Source organism: Chiloscyllium plagiosum, chromosome 4, assembly GCF_004010195.1.
Source record: "Chiloscyllium plagiosum isolate BGI_BamShark_2017 chromosome 4, ASM401019v2, whole genome shotgun sequence".
Taxonomy (NCBI): Eukaryota; Metazoa; Chordata; class Chondrichthyes; order Orectolobiformes; family Hemiscylliidae; genus Chiloscyllium; species Chiloscyllium plagiosum.
This window is the reverse complement of record NC_057713.1, coordinates 105652500-105670446: the sequence shown is the minus strand read 5'-3', so window position 1 is coordinate 105670446 and position 17947 is coordinate 105652500. Positions and strand designations below refer to the sequence as shown.

The window sequence follows — 17947 nt, the reverse complement described above, 5'->3', positions numbered from 1 at the left end:
TGGTGTTCCTCAGGGCTCGGTTCTGGGAACTCTGTTCTTTGTGATTTTTATAAACGACTTGGATGAGGGACTGGAAGGGTGTGTGAGTAAGTTTGCTGTTGACACAAAGGTTGGTGGAGTGGTGGATAGTGTGGAGGACTGTTGAAGGTTGCAGTGGGACATTGACAGGATGCAGAGTTGGGCTGATAAATGGCAGATGGCATTCAACCTGGAAAAGTGTGAAGTGATTCATTTTGGATGATCGAATTTGAAGGCAGAATGTAGGGTTAAAGGCAGGATTCTTGGCAGTGTGGAGAAACAGAAGAATCTTGGGGTCCATGTCCATAGATCCCTCAAAGTTTCCACCCAAGTTGGCAATGTTGTTAAGAAGGTGTATGGTGTGTTGGCTTTCATTAGCAGGGGTATTGAGTTTTAGAGCCACGAGGTCATGCTGCAGCTCTGGAGAGCCCTGGTTAGAGCACATTTGGAATATTCTGTTCAGTTCTGGTCACCTCATTGTAGGAAGGATGTGGAAGCTTTAGAGAGGATGCAGTGGAGATTTTTCCGGATGCTGCCTGGACTGCCGGGCATGTCTTATGAAGGAAGGTTGAGGGAGCTAGGGGTTTTCTCATTGGAGCGAAAAAGGATGGGAGAGGTGACTTGATAGAGATGAACAAGGTGATGAGAGGCATAGACAAGAGTGGATAGCCTGAGACTTTTTCCCAGGGTGGAAATGGCTATCATGAGGGGGCATCATTTTCAGGTGATTGGAGGAAGGGTTAGGGGAGATGTCAGAGGTAAATTTGTTATACAGAGTGGTGGGTGCATGGAAGCACTGCCAATGGTGGTAGTAGAGTCAGAGACATTAGGGACATTTAAGTGACTCTTGGATAGGAACATGGTTGATAGTACAATAGAGCATGTAGGTTAGTTTGGTCTTGGAGTAGGATAAAAAGTCGGCACAACATCAAGGACTGAAGGGCCTCTACTGTGCTGTACTGTTCTATGAGGAAAGATTTCTTCACATAAAAGAACCTGTGGAATTTTCTGCTGAATATATTCAAGAAATAGATTTTGTTTAAATTGTAAAGGCATCAAAGGGTAATGGGGAGAAAGTGGAATACATATTGAGATAGCAAATCATGCTTGATCATATGAAATGGTGGAGCAGGGTTGAAGGACCAACCCTGGCCTATTTCTCATGTTTTCTATGTTTCTAGGTCATGAAATCTGACTAAGGACACTTTTTGTTGAAATGATGCAAGCTTGTATTAAAACTCTGTAGTATTGACAAGCTGATATTCTATTTAAGCTGATAGTGTTCTACCAAAATAATTAGTGGATGCAGCTTAATTTGGATTGTTTTCCATAATGAAGAAGTATTGTATACACACATGCATCTTAAACACTTGTTATGATGGGGTATTTTTGTCGAACTTTTTAAATTTTTGCCGAGAATTATTTTTGGGAGAGATAGTTCACTGCTACCTTTCAATTCAGTGAATTTGTTGGAACATGACAAACTCTGCAAATTTGTTAACACACTTGAATTGGGTTGATTCATCTTATGCTCATATTGAATTGTACAAAACAAATGTTTAGTTTCATGAATCTTGAAAAGAGGTCCCATCTTTATCTTCATTGTAAATACATTTTTGAAATTTAAACTTCCACTTTGTGTCCAAATAATTTATTTTTAAAGTTTTGTTCTATATGTTTAGATTGTAGGAACTAAGAGTGATAAAGCATTTATTCACTGCTACTTGTGGTATGTAATGGGAACTTATATAACGATTCTAAATGTCAAAACTCTTCTTTTACTCAAGACTTGACTGACTGAGCCTTTACCTCATTTAAGTTTAAAATGTTTTGCTTTCAGTAATTCTGAGTTAGTTATTGTCACAGGATGAAATGTTTCAGTGGAAAGAAACTTGGGATAAATAGGCAAGCAAGATATAAATGAGTTTGAATGAAGATGAGCAAATTTGATCAACAATACAGAATCAATTCAGACATTAATTGATTAGGCTGAAGAGGAGAAAGAAGTATAAGTTGTCAAGGGATAAAGACAATTGGGTGGCAAAAGAAAAGGGTAGGAGAACAAAATTAATGAGTTACATTAGATTATGTCAATATTTCAATGTTTTGTGATTTAAGTGTAACCAACTGAGTATCTGATTGTGTACACAATATCAATATACTGGCAGTGCAGACTAAGTTGAATTTTAATTTGAATATCAGAAGACCACTTAACTGGGAAATTTCTGGTCACGTGTTTGAATGTTTTATTCAATTTTCTGTGTCATTTCTACTAAGATAATTTAAATAATTTCTGTTAGGTCATGAAGTTGACAACAAAAGTCTTCAATGGCTTTCTTTTTTCTAAACAACAATTTTATGCTCATTTAAGTAAGGCTGTCTGTCTAGACAAATATTTTCTGAATTTTACCCTGTCAAAATACATCTTTGGTGCTCTATATATGACCCAGACAACCTCAACAGTTCTGTACAATGGTGTACTTGTTCAGCATCTATTGTTCTGATGTGGTTATTAAGAACAATGATTATTGTAGTCTTCGAAGTAAGAAAGAGTATTACTGCTAAGTCTGATTGCATTTCCATTTCACCAAATATGCAATGAAATCTACAGATGCCATTGAAGAATGGGAATCCCAACTATTTTCTTTCTTTTCTATCGGGCCTGAAACTAAAAAGAAATACAGTTGTTGGCACCTTACAGAAGTTAAGATAGCAGAGGTCAAGGATTGAATCTGGAATCTTCCTCGTCATTGTGGTTCACTAAGTAATTCATAATGAATTGTATGCTTGACTTGGAGTTTTTTCTGAATAATTGTATTCTTCCAGTCATCCCTTTTGCTCCAAGTTATGTATGTTATCTTTTGTTACAATTTGGACTTGTGAATCGAGAAAGTTAAAGCCTAATGCACATTTTACAATTCTAGATTAAATGGGTAATATTTGGTTTTTGTTGTATTACTTAAAATCTATATTTCTGTACCCTATAATGTGCTTGTCAAAGCTTTTAGAATTTACTGTGGTTTACTCCCCTCTTTGTCCATGCTTCTGGCATCTTACCGTGCTGTATGGAATGCTGTATAATGATTGGCCTAAAATCTGTGTTGGTGGCTAATGTTTGAGCAATTTGTGTGTATCTACAACACATGGATTGCAGTGTTTCTAAGAAGGCTACCACTGTTATAATCTCAAGACAATTGACTATGGGCAATAAATACTGACCTAGCCAGTAGTGCCCACATCCCATGAAAGAATAAATGATGAAAATCAAGTGTTCATTCCAGTTGAATCTTTTTGTTAAATTATGGAACAATTAGGTTTTGCCTTTTTGACATATTGAACATGAATTTGTCAAGTAGCCTAGTCACATTAGATGCTAATGTGGCCTGCAATCTTTGATTTTAGCTACAAGTAGTCTGTCTTTATTTTAAACAAAGCTCTCCTATAAACAAGGTATAACTTTGTTAGACACTGTTGTTGGAAATGAATCTTCGATATTGAGGGTTTATTTAACTGATGGAAAAAACATGGAATTAGATTAGATTAGATTATATTACAGTGTGGAAACAGGCCCTTCGGCCCAACAAGTCCACACCGACCCGCTGAAGCGAACCCACCCATACCCCTACATTTACCCCTTACCTAACACTATGGGCAATTTAGTATGGCCAATTCACCTGACCCTGCACATCTTTGGACTGTGGGAGGAAACCGGAGCACCCGGAGGAAACCCACGCAGACACGGGAAGAACGTGCAAACTCCACACAGTCAGTCGCCTGAGGCGGGAATTGAACCCGGGTCTCTGGCGCTGCGAGGCAACAGTGCTAACCACTGTGCCACCGTGCCGCCCATTAGAAGAATTAGCAACAAATTAAGGCACATTTGAAAAACTGGAAGAACTACGGATGCTGGAAATTAGAAGCAAAAGCATAAATTGCTGCAAAAACTCAGCAGGTCTGGTAACATAAGTGGAAAGAAACCAGAGTTAGCATTTTGAGTCCAGTCACCCTTCTTCAGAAGTGTCGTGAAGAAGGGTCTCTGGATCCGAAACATTAACTCTGATTCCTCTCCGTAGGTGCTGCTAGACCTGCTGAGTTTTTGCAGCAATTTCTGTTTCTCTAAGATAAATTTGAGATTTGTTGAGGAAACTGCTCCATAATTAATAAAGACTATGGTGAATTGCTCCAAAGATGAAAAAGAATTTTATTTGCGGTGGCATTGCTTTCCTCCCAAGGATGCATTTTCAAATAGATGTACTGTGAAGCCACATTAAGTCTGAACCTTCCTATGTGAAGAATCTAATTTTAACATTCTACCTGTGACCAGTGACATGAATCATTTCCTCTAAGTATTTTTTTTGTTTCCTTTTCTGCTTGGGAATGAAACAGCTATTGGCCGAGATGATAGCAGAGCCTGCTTTTCTCTCTGAGTATACTATCTTTGCTCTGGAAAGCACCAAACGGCCTAAAGTGCAGAATATCAATGTGGTGAGTCCTCCCGCCCCTCCAACAATGCCATTGGCAGGGTAGGAGAAGTGTTTCGCTAGAGAAGATTGTGCCGCTTGCTGCTTGCATTTATTTTCAAAGCCATTTACCACTTAACCCTGAATTTATCTAGGGGTTTCATTAAAAGATGAGAAAAGCTCATACCAGCTTGGGAAACAGAACCTGGCTTAGAAATATATAAATAATTCGCTGATGTTGTCTCATAATTCAAATTACGTTCTGTCTGACAGAAATCCTTCAGTCCATGTTCCGAACATGCAAGCATTCAACAAATAATGAAACCCTTAGACATTCAAAGTAGGCTTTGCTCTAAAGTCCTCACCAGGTATTGCTCCCTGTAATTGGCTGCTGTAACTAATACCTAAATGTGTGTTTTACAATATTAAAAGCAAAGGTTATCTCTTCATGTTAACAGTTATAGTATTACATCAGTTCTGCATTTTTGATTAAACTTGAGCCAACTGACCTCAAAGTGGAATATAGTACATTTAAATTAGGTATTTGTTTTTGTCATATTCATCCAGTCTGTTGAAGGTTGTAAAAATAAATAACTTGCAATAATAAACATATCTGTTGTCATTTAATGCCTATAAAATCTGCCTCCCTCAAAAACAAGGGCAGCGGATGCATTGAATACCACCACATAAAGATTTTGTGTGCCATTCTGAACTGTAACTGTAATGCTGTTCCTTTGTTGCTGGGTCCAAATCCTAGAATACTCTTTCGTGAATACTGGATTTACTTAGGCTATGTGGAATGCAGCAGTTGAAGAAGGCAACTCATCCCCACCTCCTCAACAGCACTGGGGCTGAGGAACAGGTTTTGCCAGATATGCTTACCACCCAGGAATGAGCATCAAAGAAAATCATTGTCAGGAAATATCTCCTACCAAAAGGTACAGTGGAAATCATGAACTTGCACAACAAAGTCACTCAAAATTGATTTTCATTGTCTTGAAGGTTTCAGAGTCATGGTAGCACATTAGCTTGATGTATTTGAACAGCAAGACAGTCTTGACGTACTTGATTTGTTCTTCGCAATTTCTTGCCAAATTAATTAGAAAAAAGTCTCTCCAAGTCAGTCACTGTTAAAAACAATCTCAGGAGTGTCTCAAACAAAAGAAGTTTATCACCAGTCATGTGATTTTGAGGGAACTTTGTTTGAAAAAAATGTCCATTGATCACAGTAAACCTTGTGTGTCCACAAACTGGATATAACTTTTAGATTGTGGAAAAATTACTGTAAGTCCTCCAAGCGACATCTTTGCACGAGAATGTCATTGTGAGGGTTATGCCCACTGCATTATGGACCAGACCAAGCCTCCCTCATATATATCAAGGAGATAGCCTAGACACTAACATTTATCTTACTTAAAGTTAAGTATAAGACGCTATGTTCCAGACCTAATTCGATTGATTATACTACATTGATTTAAGCAAAGGACACTTTATCTTACCCTGTAGTTAAAATACAAGAATTGGTTTAACTTAACTCTATTGGAAAATTTAACAGAATAATATTATTTAACGACCAAACAGTAACTGTTCCAATATAGTAACATCCCATAAACACACTCTTGACAAAGTTAAATTTAGTCAAATAGATTGTCTCACATGCAATTCTGGCAGCAGAGAGAACTCCAGCTTTTAACTGTAACAGAGAAATGAATAACAACGTCCACATTTAGCTTCAAGACCCCAGCAACGACTGAAAGCTAAACTATGACTTGGTTCCATGGGAGCCTGACTGCACCCATTCATGCTGCTTCGATTGTTTCAACCTTTTAATAAAAACCCAAGGCCTTACAAGCTGTTTACTAACTTGGAGGAGACAGCTTGTCAACGATGACTCAAAATCTCTTCAACACAGACAGACAAAATACACCTCTTAATACTATAGTATCATCACAATTGGTTATAGTGTGGTTTGTGTACAACAGTCAGTTTGGAAGAGAACATAGCGAAATGCTGAATTGGAATTCTTGGAGGAGAAGAAAAGAAGAGAAATGTCAGTATTTGTTATATTTGTAAGGTGCACGCAGGGAAAGGCAGGAGCTCCTTGAGAAACATGAAGAGAAACAAAGAACAAAGCTGTGGAAGTTAATTCCTGGAGATTATCCACAAAGGTATGGATACAGTATTAAGTACTGCATATATTTAGCAGCAAACTTTTTATTAACTCTCAATTATCGGACCAGGAGTCTGCTGGTTGATCAAATATTCCAGTTGATCAAGGACCACCTTTAATGTAAAAACTAAATAATGCAGGTGGGATATCACTGTTGTATTCTATTTACAGCATAAATCGTTTAAATAGTAGTGCAACTTTGCCTGAAACAAAAGTTACGAGCAGAGAGCCTTCTCACTCTCTCATTCGATGACCACTTGGAAATTGCGATTAAATGGTAAAGTTCAAGTATTTCAGGTATATCATTTTTGCGGGTTTTATTGAGAATGCAAGTTCATAAGGTGCTAATTAAAACAAAGTTTGTTATATTTAAAATATAAATTGGAAAGTTTTAGCTGATGTATTGCAAAGAATAAACTAGTTTTGTTTTTCAATGTGAAACAAAAGTGCAACTATATTGTTTGCTCATGAATTATGAAAAGCATGCAGAAGCTGGATTGGATACATTTGTGAGACGGTCAGGCACCATGTGCCTTTGGGTTAGAAAGAAGATCAGCTGAATAACAGCAATGAGCACAAAAAGAAGATCTGAGGCAAGCAAAATTCCTAAATCCAACTAATTAGTGGCTAAAATTAGGATCACTGCAGTCAGCAGCTTGATTCCGTCACCAGAAACCAAAAGACCTAAAAGAAGGCTGTCCCATACCACTCTTGTTGCCTGGATTCTTAGAATCTGAACCACAGAATCTGTTCATTTTTGCCTATATATTCCACCCATGATATTACCTTAGAACTGTTGTGTCTACCCTAGATTGTGAATAAATGTGCGTGTATTTGAATTTAGTAAGAGTTTGGTCTTCCTTTGTATATTAGCAATTGATAATCTATTTTGTTATTTGTCATGGAATGTTTATCAGAATAAATATAGAGTTTTTTGTTCATTGATGGAACCTGAGATGAGTTTTGTTTATTTCAGATAGGGATTTAAGTTAGGCAAATTATCCATCTTAGTGATTACATTAGTTGTTTATTTTCATTTGTAATGACTAATGGAGTGTCAGGGCGTGATTTCCAGCACATACTTGCCCACGGTCATGACAAGAGCTCACGAGTAGTTGATGTCACTCAACAAGTCTTGAAATATCACAGCTGCTCACATGTGCCTAGAATCTCAAGGGTGCTCAATTCACCACAAACCAACCACTGATCTGTGGGCAATCTAAGCCAAACAGGATTCTTACCCAACAGTCATACACATCTCATGTTTATGGGCTAGGCAATTTTACAAGGCTCAAATCCACATTTCACATCTTGCTCAAACTGGGCAGTTGTTCACCTATGACAGGTCATCCAAATACATTGGATGAAAATCAGTATCAAATTTCCTCTTCGTTATAGCACTAACTAAACAGAGGAGCGTTAAGCTTACCTGCATGTTTTAATAGAATTTATAGTCGAGGAAGAGAACTGCATGCTAGATAGCTAATCCTTCTTATTCTAATTCTCCCTCAAGCCACAGTCTTTTTTGATTTAAAAGTTGACTGTGGCATAAGCATGCACTTCTTGCTTTTCCCTCTCCCCTCTTCACAACCTTAGCATGTATCTCTTTTACTTTCAGCTGTCAAAAATGACACCCTGCCCATGAAGTAGAAGAAGAGTAAGTAGGTAATGATGAGCAAAATACACCATTGCTGGACTTCATACAGCCAGATAACAGGATACAGGAACAATTTGCACGTGCTGAGTTACTGAGCCCAAGTGGACTATGGCAAGACAAAGGGCAAGGATCATGTCAGAGTCAGCTGATGAAGAGCAAGGCTGCACAGGATTTGTAGTGTAGAGAACTCTGATGAGAACTTCAAGGCAGGCTACAGTAAAAGACTGTTGGTACACACGTACAAATGTTAGACATGTTGGGAAGGCTGCATTCATTGTTGACCACGGAGCAATTTGACACCAACTTGACATTTGCTTTGTTCGGTTTGGAATCTATTCTTCAGATTAAGGAATCTGAGCTCAAATCAGATTCCTTGTGGAACTAACCATGATGTGGCTTTTGTTGCAGTACAGACAACAGCTACCTAATGTTGGATCTCCACTGAGGGTAGATGCTCAAAATGGTGGTAATGTGGGTCTGGATACCAGTATTAAAGTATGCTTCTAAGGTGTTTCAGCAGTCTTGCAATATATCCTTCAACAAATTATTTGGATTGGTGATATGCTGGTCCTGACAATTATGGCTGTATGAAACACAAACCTGATGTTAGATTTACAGTGTTTGAGCTTCATCCATTTCCATTCTGTCAGCACTCTTGCTCTTGCCTTACAGTTTAGTGGATTAGAAGATTGCCACGACCATTCTTTCTCTCTTTCCCACACTCACTCCACACTCTCACTCATTCTACCAACCACTTTATGGCGAGGTGATGCATTCGATTGTCATATCTTCACAATTCAGAGCAATTCAAGATTATTCTTCCAAGTCCATGGATAATCTTCTCTACAGAAAGTCAGCAGCTTCCACCAACTATCTTCCTTTCACTTGTGTTTGGTAGGAGTTCCAGGGCAGGCAAAGGCACATGGAAGACCAGCATGGAAGAAATGTATCATGATAATTAACTTTTGTGTAATATGGCAAGATTTAATACCTACATTTGGTGTATTTTATGATTGTTTCTATTTTAGTATTGTGACCAAGAGGATGCTGTGATCAGGGACAGTAGGGAGTGTTAGACTGTTGGTCATTAGACAATTGGAGTTAAGGTCATTGGTATCTGTTCTTTACAGATAGATGGCCGCTTTGTGCTAATCCTAAAATGCAATATATCCCTTTTCTGTCTTTCCGTTGCTTTCTCATTCTTGTCACCTTCTGTTCTCTACTTCTCAGCTTCTTGATATCTGATGGCAAGTTTATGCTCCCTGTGTACTTCAGGGCTCTTGTCAAGTGGTACAAGCAACAGGATCATTTTAGGACATTAGTGATCTCTTCTATCAAATTCCTTGCAGCAGTATGTCTCACTGTATACAGGCAAGACATAGATTGTGAACCAGTCTAATGAAGTATGTCACCAGAAGATAGCCATTGTCACCCTTATCCACTTTGATTTGACATGATGGCTGGAGCGGCATACTGCTGCAGATTGGACATATTGTGATGACTGCCAGGATACTGGATATTGACTTGCATGATGTGTTAATTATGGTCTCATCAGCTGCTGATTCAGGAAATGTGATACTTGTTAGCTTAACTGGTTTGCAAAATTTACATCAGGTGCACACAAAAGTTGCATGCTTACAATCAATAGCAACCTGTAATCTTTACAGACCTGAATTGCACCTGATTCTCTTTGGCAAAAAGGAATGAAATGAAGTGTTGCTAATCGTACAGTATTTTCAGTTGTCTTTAGATGATTAGCAGTATCTGGTGTTCACATGAGCCCTTAGAAACAGATACATCCTAAGGCTATGGTTGTTGTGTTACAAGGCAGCACGGTGGCACAGTGGTTAGCACTGCTGCCTCACAGCGCCAGAGGACCCGGGTTCATTTCCTGCCTCAGGCGACTGACTGTGTGGAGTTTGCACATTCTCCTCGTGTCTGTGTAGGTTTCCTCTGGGTGCTCCGGTTTCCTCCCACAGTCCAAAGATGTGCAGGTCAGGTGAATTGGCTATGCTAAATTGCCTGTAGTGTTAGGTGAAGGGGTAAATGTATGGGTGGGTTGCGCTTCGGTGGGTCGGTGTGGACTTGTTGGGTCGAAGGGCCTGTTTCCACACAAAGTAATCTAATCTAATCTAATCTAATCTAATATATGCTTGTAATATATCTTTAAATAAATTTTAAAGTGTGGTTTTGCTCCAAACTGGCTCTAATTCTGTCTTACATGACTGGCTTTGTAGAATTAATGTTATATCTCTTTGAAAAGGTCTACTGTAACCTTTGTGCAATTTGCAGCATGTTGCTACTATCTCCAGCAGGAGTCTGGGAGTAGCGATGTACATTTAGGCTTATTGATAGCTCCACGGTAGGTGGTATTGTGTTCCTTTCATTGTTCTGAAATTAGAGTTATAGCTAAGGTAATTGGCAGCATTGATTGATTTATTGTTGTCTCATGTACCGCGATACAATGAAAAGTGTACATCTGTATAACATACTTAATATACTAAGTACATCAGAATAGCAAAATAGAGTGCAGAATATCGATGTACAGCCATAGAGATGGTGCAGAGAGAGAGATCAGAATTAACATTTGAACAGCAGGGAATAAGTTGTCCTTGAATCTGCTCATAAGTGTATTCAAACTTGGATATTTTCTGACCGATGGAGGAGGGTGGAAGAGAGTAAAGCCTGAGTGGGAGTAGTCTGAGATTATGCTGTTGCTTTCCTGAGACATTGAGAAGTATAGATGGAGTCATTGGCTGGAAGGCTGGTTTGCATGATGCACTGGGCTGTGTTTACGACTCTCTGTAGTGTTTTGCACTCTTAGGAAGAGCAGTTGCCATACCATGCTGTATTGCATCCTGATCGGATGCTTTTATGGTGCATCTGTAAAAACAGGGAGGAGTCCTTGTGGACATGCCAAATTTCTTTATCCTCCTGACGAAGTTGAGACTTGGTGCTTTTTTGACTATCACGTCGACATGGGGCAGACCAGGGCAGGTTATTTAGTGCTGACTTCCCCAATGAAGTGAAGATGTGTCAAACATTGGTTATTGTTGAATTCAGGCATGCAAATTAATCCCTTAATGGTCTGGGTGCATGCAGATCGAGTGCCCTGTCATGAGCCTTTGTGAGAAGAAAGGAGGTGATGATTTGATCAGGGTAGCCATGATAATACAGGTTAGTTTTGATACACCCTATCTCAGCATTAATTTTACACAGTGAGCAAATGGCTTGAGATCCTATTCATGAGGTTGCCAATGTGATTTACGTTGTAGCACCATACACTAAATTGATCAGCAGTGTGTTGCAAGCCTCATCAATGCCTTCACTCCCTCTAGGCATAACTATTGCAATACATGTCTGGCTGATTTCCCACATTCTGCACCCCTAAACTTGAAGTGATTCAATGTTGCTGTCTTAGATTGCAGCAACTCCTATTTCCTCACCGCAAGCAACATTTTGATTTTACTCCACACATTTTTGTTTTCAGGTCCCTTTGTAGCTTTGCCCCTCCTGATCTCTCTCAACTCCTCCAAGATTAGATTAGATTAGAGTCCCTGCACTGCAGAAACAGGCCCTTCAGTCCAACCAGTCCACACCGATCCTCCGAAGAGTAATCCACCCACACCCGTTCACCTACTCCCTACTAATGCACCCCTCAGTATGGGCAATTTAGCATGGTCAATTTACCTGGCCCACACATCTTTGGACTATGGGATGCAACCGGTAAGAAACCCACGCAGACACAGGGAGAATGTGCAAACTCCACACAGACAGTTGCCCAAGGCTGGAATCAAGCCTGGGTCCCTGGCTCTGCGAGGCAGCAGTGCTAACCGCTGAGCCACTGTGCCGCCCACAGTGCGGGTGCAAGCCAATCCCATATGAGATCCTTGTTCTTTAATTCTAGCCATTTGTGAAGTCCCAATGGTAATTGCTATGCAACTGATGGCTGTATCTTTAGTTTCCTGGGAGTGTTTCTATTATCCTTATTTCTCCAGCACACCTCTTAAAACCCATCTCTTTGATCAGCGTTTCGGTCATTTGACCCAATAATTTGTTACGACCCCAGACCAGACTGAAAATCAACATCTCTAGAGATCTAGATTATTTCATAAGACAATGAATTCACAGGTTTCTATAGTTTTAAACAAACAACAGTCACAATTTTTTACACTGAGGATAGTTCACGTGTGCAATGAACTTCCTGAGTAAATGGTGGATGCAGGTACAATTGCAACTTTTAAAAGACATTTGGGTGGATGCAAGAATAGCAAATATTTGGATGGATATAAGCCAGGAACAGGCAGGTGGGACTAGTTCAGTTTGAGATTATGCTTGGCATGGACTGGTTGAACCAAAGTGTCTGTTTCTGTGCTGTATGACTCTATAACGTGCAGTTGTGGAATGTTTAGGTGGAGCTTCAATATTTCAATATAAACTTCAAAATGGATGGAATTTAGGCAACGCCAGATAGGGTGTGAGCTTAAGCTTTCTTGAGGAAGAAACACAAAAGCCTGGAAGACCAAATGACACTGAAACTCCTCAGTTGATCCATCTGCACTCTATAATCATGTTCTTCACTGCACAGACTTCTAATGTTGGCATTATTTGTCATCCCAATAGCCACTAAAGCTGATAAAGACCTTATAATATTCGACATTGTAGTTGGACTGTTAGTTAGCCTCTTCTGTCCCTCACCCCAATCCAGATCTAGAACTACTGATACACAGCCACAAGAACTGACGTGTAGATTTCCATGTATTTACATTGTCTTTCCTAAATTTTCATGCTATTTTCCTTATTCATTTTAAACAATTTCACAAATTTATCCATTTACATGACTCATTTCCGTAACTAATAGAAAAATGTAATTTAATCTATCCCACTCTTAATGCAAACATTGATTGTTAATTGTGCATAAAATTATTTTGTAACTGTTGTCAGAACAGCATTACATAATGGGAGCCATATGTATTACAATATCTATTTCTTCCTGCGCATATCCTGTAATAAACCAAAAATAATAAGAATCTACAGTCAAGACCTTAATATTCTCTCTTTCATGCAAATAAATCTGTAATTGTAAATACAGTGTTTTTGCGCATGACGAAGCACAGCATTTATTTTCAGAACTAACTTATGCAGTGTGGGTGGCGATGGTGCATGCAAGGCTGAAGGTTCACCTAGATCTCCTGATGTTCTTTCACTAGTCATATCTGAACTTCATTAACCTTCCCACTGCCTTTCTAGAATTGAGCACAACTTCCATGTATTTACATTGTATCTTTGGTGATAACTTGTGGGGACAGTTAATGAAGTAATTACCAGGAATGAAAGAAATGGAGTTAAATGTAAAGTTGAAGTAAGATGAAAAGAGCAGGGAAGAAAACAAAAAGATAAGCTAAGATCTGAAGTGCAATTAAATAATTGACATAATAATTAGATATGCAGTAATTAAACCATGAGAAAACCTTGGTCAGAATATTGTTATATTTAAGTGATTAAAATATAGAAAAAAATTAAAATATTATTATCCTGTATTTTGATATGCCCTCTGATGGTCAAAGCATTTACCATGAATAATGAATGGACAAATAATTAAAATCACCAGGGATCTGCATCATGTTTTAGGCAGAATAAAATAGGTTTGCTGGATTTGGAACAGATAAGGCTAAGAAGTGACCTAACATAAAATGATGAAAGATTTTGATAAAGTAGATAGATAAATTAATGACTTGGAAGAAGGAAGTGAATGTACTGTAGCCAAATTTGCAGACAACACAAAAATAGGTAGGAAGCTAGATTGTGAGAAAAAAGAATCAGTTTATAGAGAGAAATTGTTAGGTTAAGGAAGTGAGCAAATAGACTATAATGTGGGAAAATGTAAAATTGTTCATTTTGGAAGGGAGAATAAAAGATCAGAAGATTATTTAAATGGAGCATAGCAACAGACAGTTGCAACACAAATAACTTTGGGATTCTTGTACAGGAAATATAGAAATCAAGCACACAGGTGCAGCGGGTAATGACGAAGACTAATGGAATGTAGGGCCTTACTTCATGGGTGAAAATGTGTTGCTGGAAAAGTGTAGCAGGTCAGGCAGCAACCAGGGAACAGGAGAATCGATGTTTCGGGTATAAGCCTTCTTCAGGAAAGAAGGGCTTCATTCCTGAAGAAGGGCTTATGCCCGAAACGTCGATTCTCCTGTTCCCTGGATACTGCCTGACCTGCTGCGCTTTTCCAGCAACACATTTTCAGCTCTGATCTCCAGCATCTGCAGACCTCACTTTCTCCTTACTTCATGGGTTGGAGTGTAAGAGTAGGGAAGTGTCATTACAACTGTCTTATGTGCTGGTGAGATTGGACCTGGACTAGTGTGAGTAATTTTGCTCCTCTTATTTGAGGAAGGAAATTATTTCATTAAAGGCAGTACACAGGAGGTTCACCGAGATGATTGGTAGTAAGGAGGTATTGTCTTATGAGCAAAAGCTAAACAGGTTGGGACTCAACTTACTGGAGTTGATAAGAGTGAGAGGTGATCTCATTGAACCATAAGATTCATAAGGGGCTTGATAGGGTAAATGTTGAGGGGATGTTTCTCCTCGTGAGAGTGTCTAGGGCCAGGGGGCATAGTTTCAGAATAAGTTTGGGGTGGGGGTGAGGGTGCAATTTAAGACCGAGATGAGGAATTTCTTATGAGGGTTGGTGGCTCAGTGGTTAGCATTGCTGCCTCACAGTGCCAGGGACCTGGGTTCAGTTCCCGGCTCGGGCAACTGTCTGTGTGGAGTTTGCATATTCTCCCTGTGTCTGCGTGGGTTTCCTCCGGGTGCTCCGGTTTCCTCCCACAGTCCAAAGATGTGCAGGTCAGGTGAATTGGCCATACTAAATTGCCCATAGTGTTCGGTGGATTAGTCATGGGTCAGTGTAGGGGAATGGGTGGATTGCTCTTCGGAGGGTCGGTATGGACCTGTTGGGCCTAAGGGCCTGTTTCCACACTGTAGGGAATCTAATCTAATGTAGGGAATCTAAATCTTTGGAACTTTACCCCGTGGAGCTGTTGGGCAGCTTCCATGTGTATATTTAAGCCTGAGATTCTTGCTGAGTTGGGGAAATCAGGGTTACGGGGAAACTGCAGGAAAACTGATGTGAAAATGTCCACAGTGGCTCAGTGGTTAGCACTGTTGCCTCACAGCACCAGGGTCCCAGGTTTGATTCCAGCCTTGGGTGACTGTGTCTGCATGGATTTCCTCCGGGTGCTCTGGTTTCCTCCCACATTCCAATGATGTGCGGGTCAGGCGAATTGGCCATGCTAAATTACCCATAGTGTTAGGTACATTAGTCAGAGGGAAATGGGTCTGGGTGGTTGATTCTTCGGAGGGTCAGTGTGGACTTGTTGGGCTGAAGGACCTGTTTCCACACTGTAGGGAATCTAATATAATCAAAATTTTTAAATTAGCCATGACCCAGTTGAATGGCAGAGCAAATCCAAGGCTGGGGAGCGGCCTACTCCTATTCCTATTTCTTATGGTCTTAGATAGAAAAATTAATCTCTCCGATCAGTGTATCAATAAACAGAGCGCAGATTTATAATTAATGACAAAAAGATGAGAATTGGGGTCATGGGTATGACAATATTTGGGATCAGAATGCTGCCACTGAGAAGGCAATGGAAGCTGATTGCTGAAGCAATTTTAAAGGGAGCTATTTGATGATGAGATGAGGAATTCACAAAATTATAAGCTTTAAAAAAGTGCAACTATATTTTCAAAGAAGCTGTACAGGTATTACAAGCACAAAGCCCCTTAGTGTGAAGGTTTGCAACTTTCATAATTCTGTCAAGATTGTTCTTCATGAGTCCCAAATTATTGAAGATGTCTTGCTTCAGAGAGATTTAAATTTCCAGTATAGTGAAAATTCCCACTACAAACGTTGTGAGGGAAGGGTATTTATGAAATTCCTGAAGATGGTTGAGTTGCTCCATTATTGCGATGGGGATGTTCATGGAGCCGCCACCTCTTGTTGAATTTCCCACCGACTGGATGTGGCAGACTTTTGATTTGATCTGTGGATTGTGGGATCAATCAACTCTGTCAACAGTAGACTGCTCCTCGAAAGAGCATGCGTGATGTATTTTTCTGTTGTAGCTTTGTAATGTTGGTATCTTATTTGTAGTTCCAAGCTTGCCTTTGTGCAGTTGAATGAGAGTTGATCCCTTAATTTGTGAAAATCTTAGGGTGGGATATGCTGGGCTATGAAGTTACTGTTTCTGACAGAACACAGTTTGTACCTGCTGATGGCCCACAGCATTTCGTGGAAGTTCATTTTATTGCTGTATTCGGAATACACATAGCATGTTGTAATGTCGAACATATCTTCATCTTTTAATATTATTTTGACTTCAAAAGAACTGTGCGGTAATCCGCCTACCAATATTGTTGTCAACCGACATGATTAATTAGTGACGGCAGTGTCAAGTAAGCACTTTCCTCATGTCGATTTTCTCACTTTCTGTTTGCTCAGATTGGTGGATATGTCTTCAGGGCATAGTAGGTTATGGTCAGTATTGAAGTAATAAAGTAAATTCTATTATTTTGGTGGTTTCATGGTCAGCATTAAATTATGAACTGTTGTATTGATCTGTAATTAACTGAATTTAAATTTGTCTGCTTTGGGATTCGAATTTGACTCTGGATTGCTCATCCACGGATATGGCACGGCAGGGTGGGGTGGCACGGTGGCTCAGTGGTTAGCACTGCTGCCTCACAGCACCAGAGACCTGGGTTTAATTCCCACCTCGGGCAATTGTCTGTGTGGAGATTGCACATTCTCCCTGTGTCTGCGTGGGTTTCCTCCGGGTGCTCCGGTTTCCTCCCACAGTCACAAAGATGTGCAGGTTAGGTGAATTGCCCGTAGTGTTAGGTGGATTAGTCAGGGGTAAATGTAGGGGGGGTGGTTTCTCTTCGGAGGATCGGTGTGGACTTGTTTGGCTGTAGGGCTTGTTTCCACACTGTATGTAATCTAATCACAACTAGTTTGTTCGGTTTCTCGACCTTCTGTATCAAGTTATTTGTGAATTAAATTGGCTTTATGTTTGGTCTTGTACATTTTTCATGTTCATGACTTGTGTGATGTATTTAATTTGGTGCTGTGTTGCAAAGGTATGTAGAATATTTGAAAATTATTCCTGTATTAAATAAATACATGACCTCGATCTGGATGCCAAAAAGATTTACAAGGATGTTGCTGGGCCCAGAGGGGTTGAAATGCAGGGAGAGGTAGAAAAGGCTGGGAATTGTCTCCCTGGAGCATTGGAGGCTGAGGGGTGACCTTATCGAGGTTTATAAAATCATGAGGAGCATGGATAGGGTTAATATCAACTAGGAGAAAGTGAGGACTGCAGATGCTGGAGTACCAAAGTTGAAAAATGTGGTGCTGGAAAAAAACACAGCAGGCCAGGTAGCATCCGAGGATCAGGAGAATCAACGTTTCAGGCATAAGCCCTTCTTCAGGAATGAGGCTGGTGTGCCAAGTGGGCTGAGATAAAAGGTAGAGGGGAGGGAATTTGGGGGAGGGGCGCTGGGAATACAATAGGTGGAAGGAGGTGAGGGTGATAGGCCGGAGAGGGGGTGGGGGCGGAGAGG

At 39.9% G+C, this 17947-nt stretch overlaps 1 protein-coding gene across 1 annotated transcript in view; it reads left to right on the top strand.

Moving 5' to 3' along the window:
- Nucleotides 1–17947, top strand: part of LOC122549511 (golgin subfamily A member 4-like) — a 188897-nt gene that overhangs the window by 19352 nt on the left and 151598 nt on the right. The window contains 1 exon segment of the mRNA XM_043689370.1: nucleotides 4405–4503. Within this exon segment, the coding sequence (XP_043545305.1) occupies nucleotides 4405–4503 (99 nt within the window).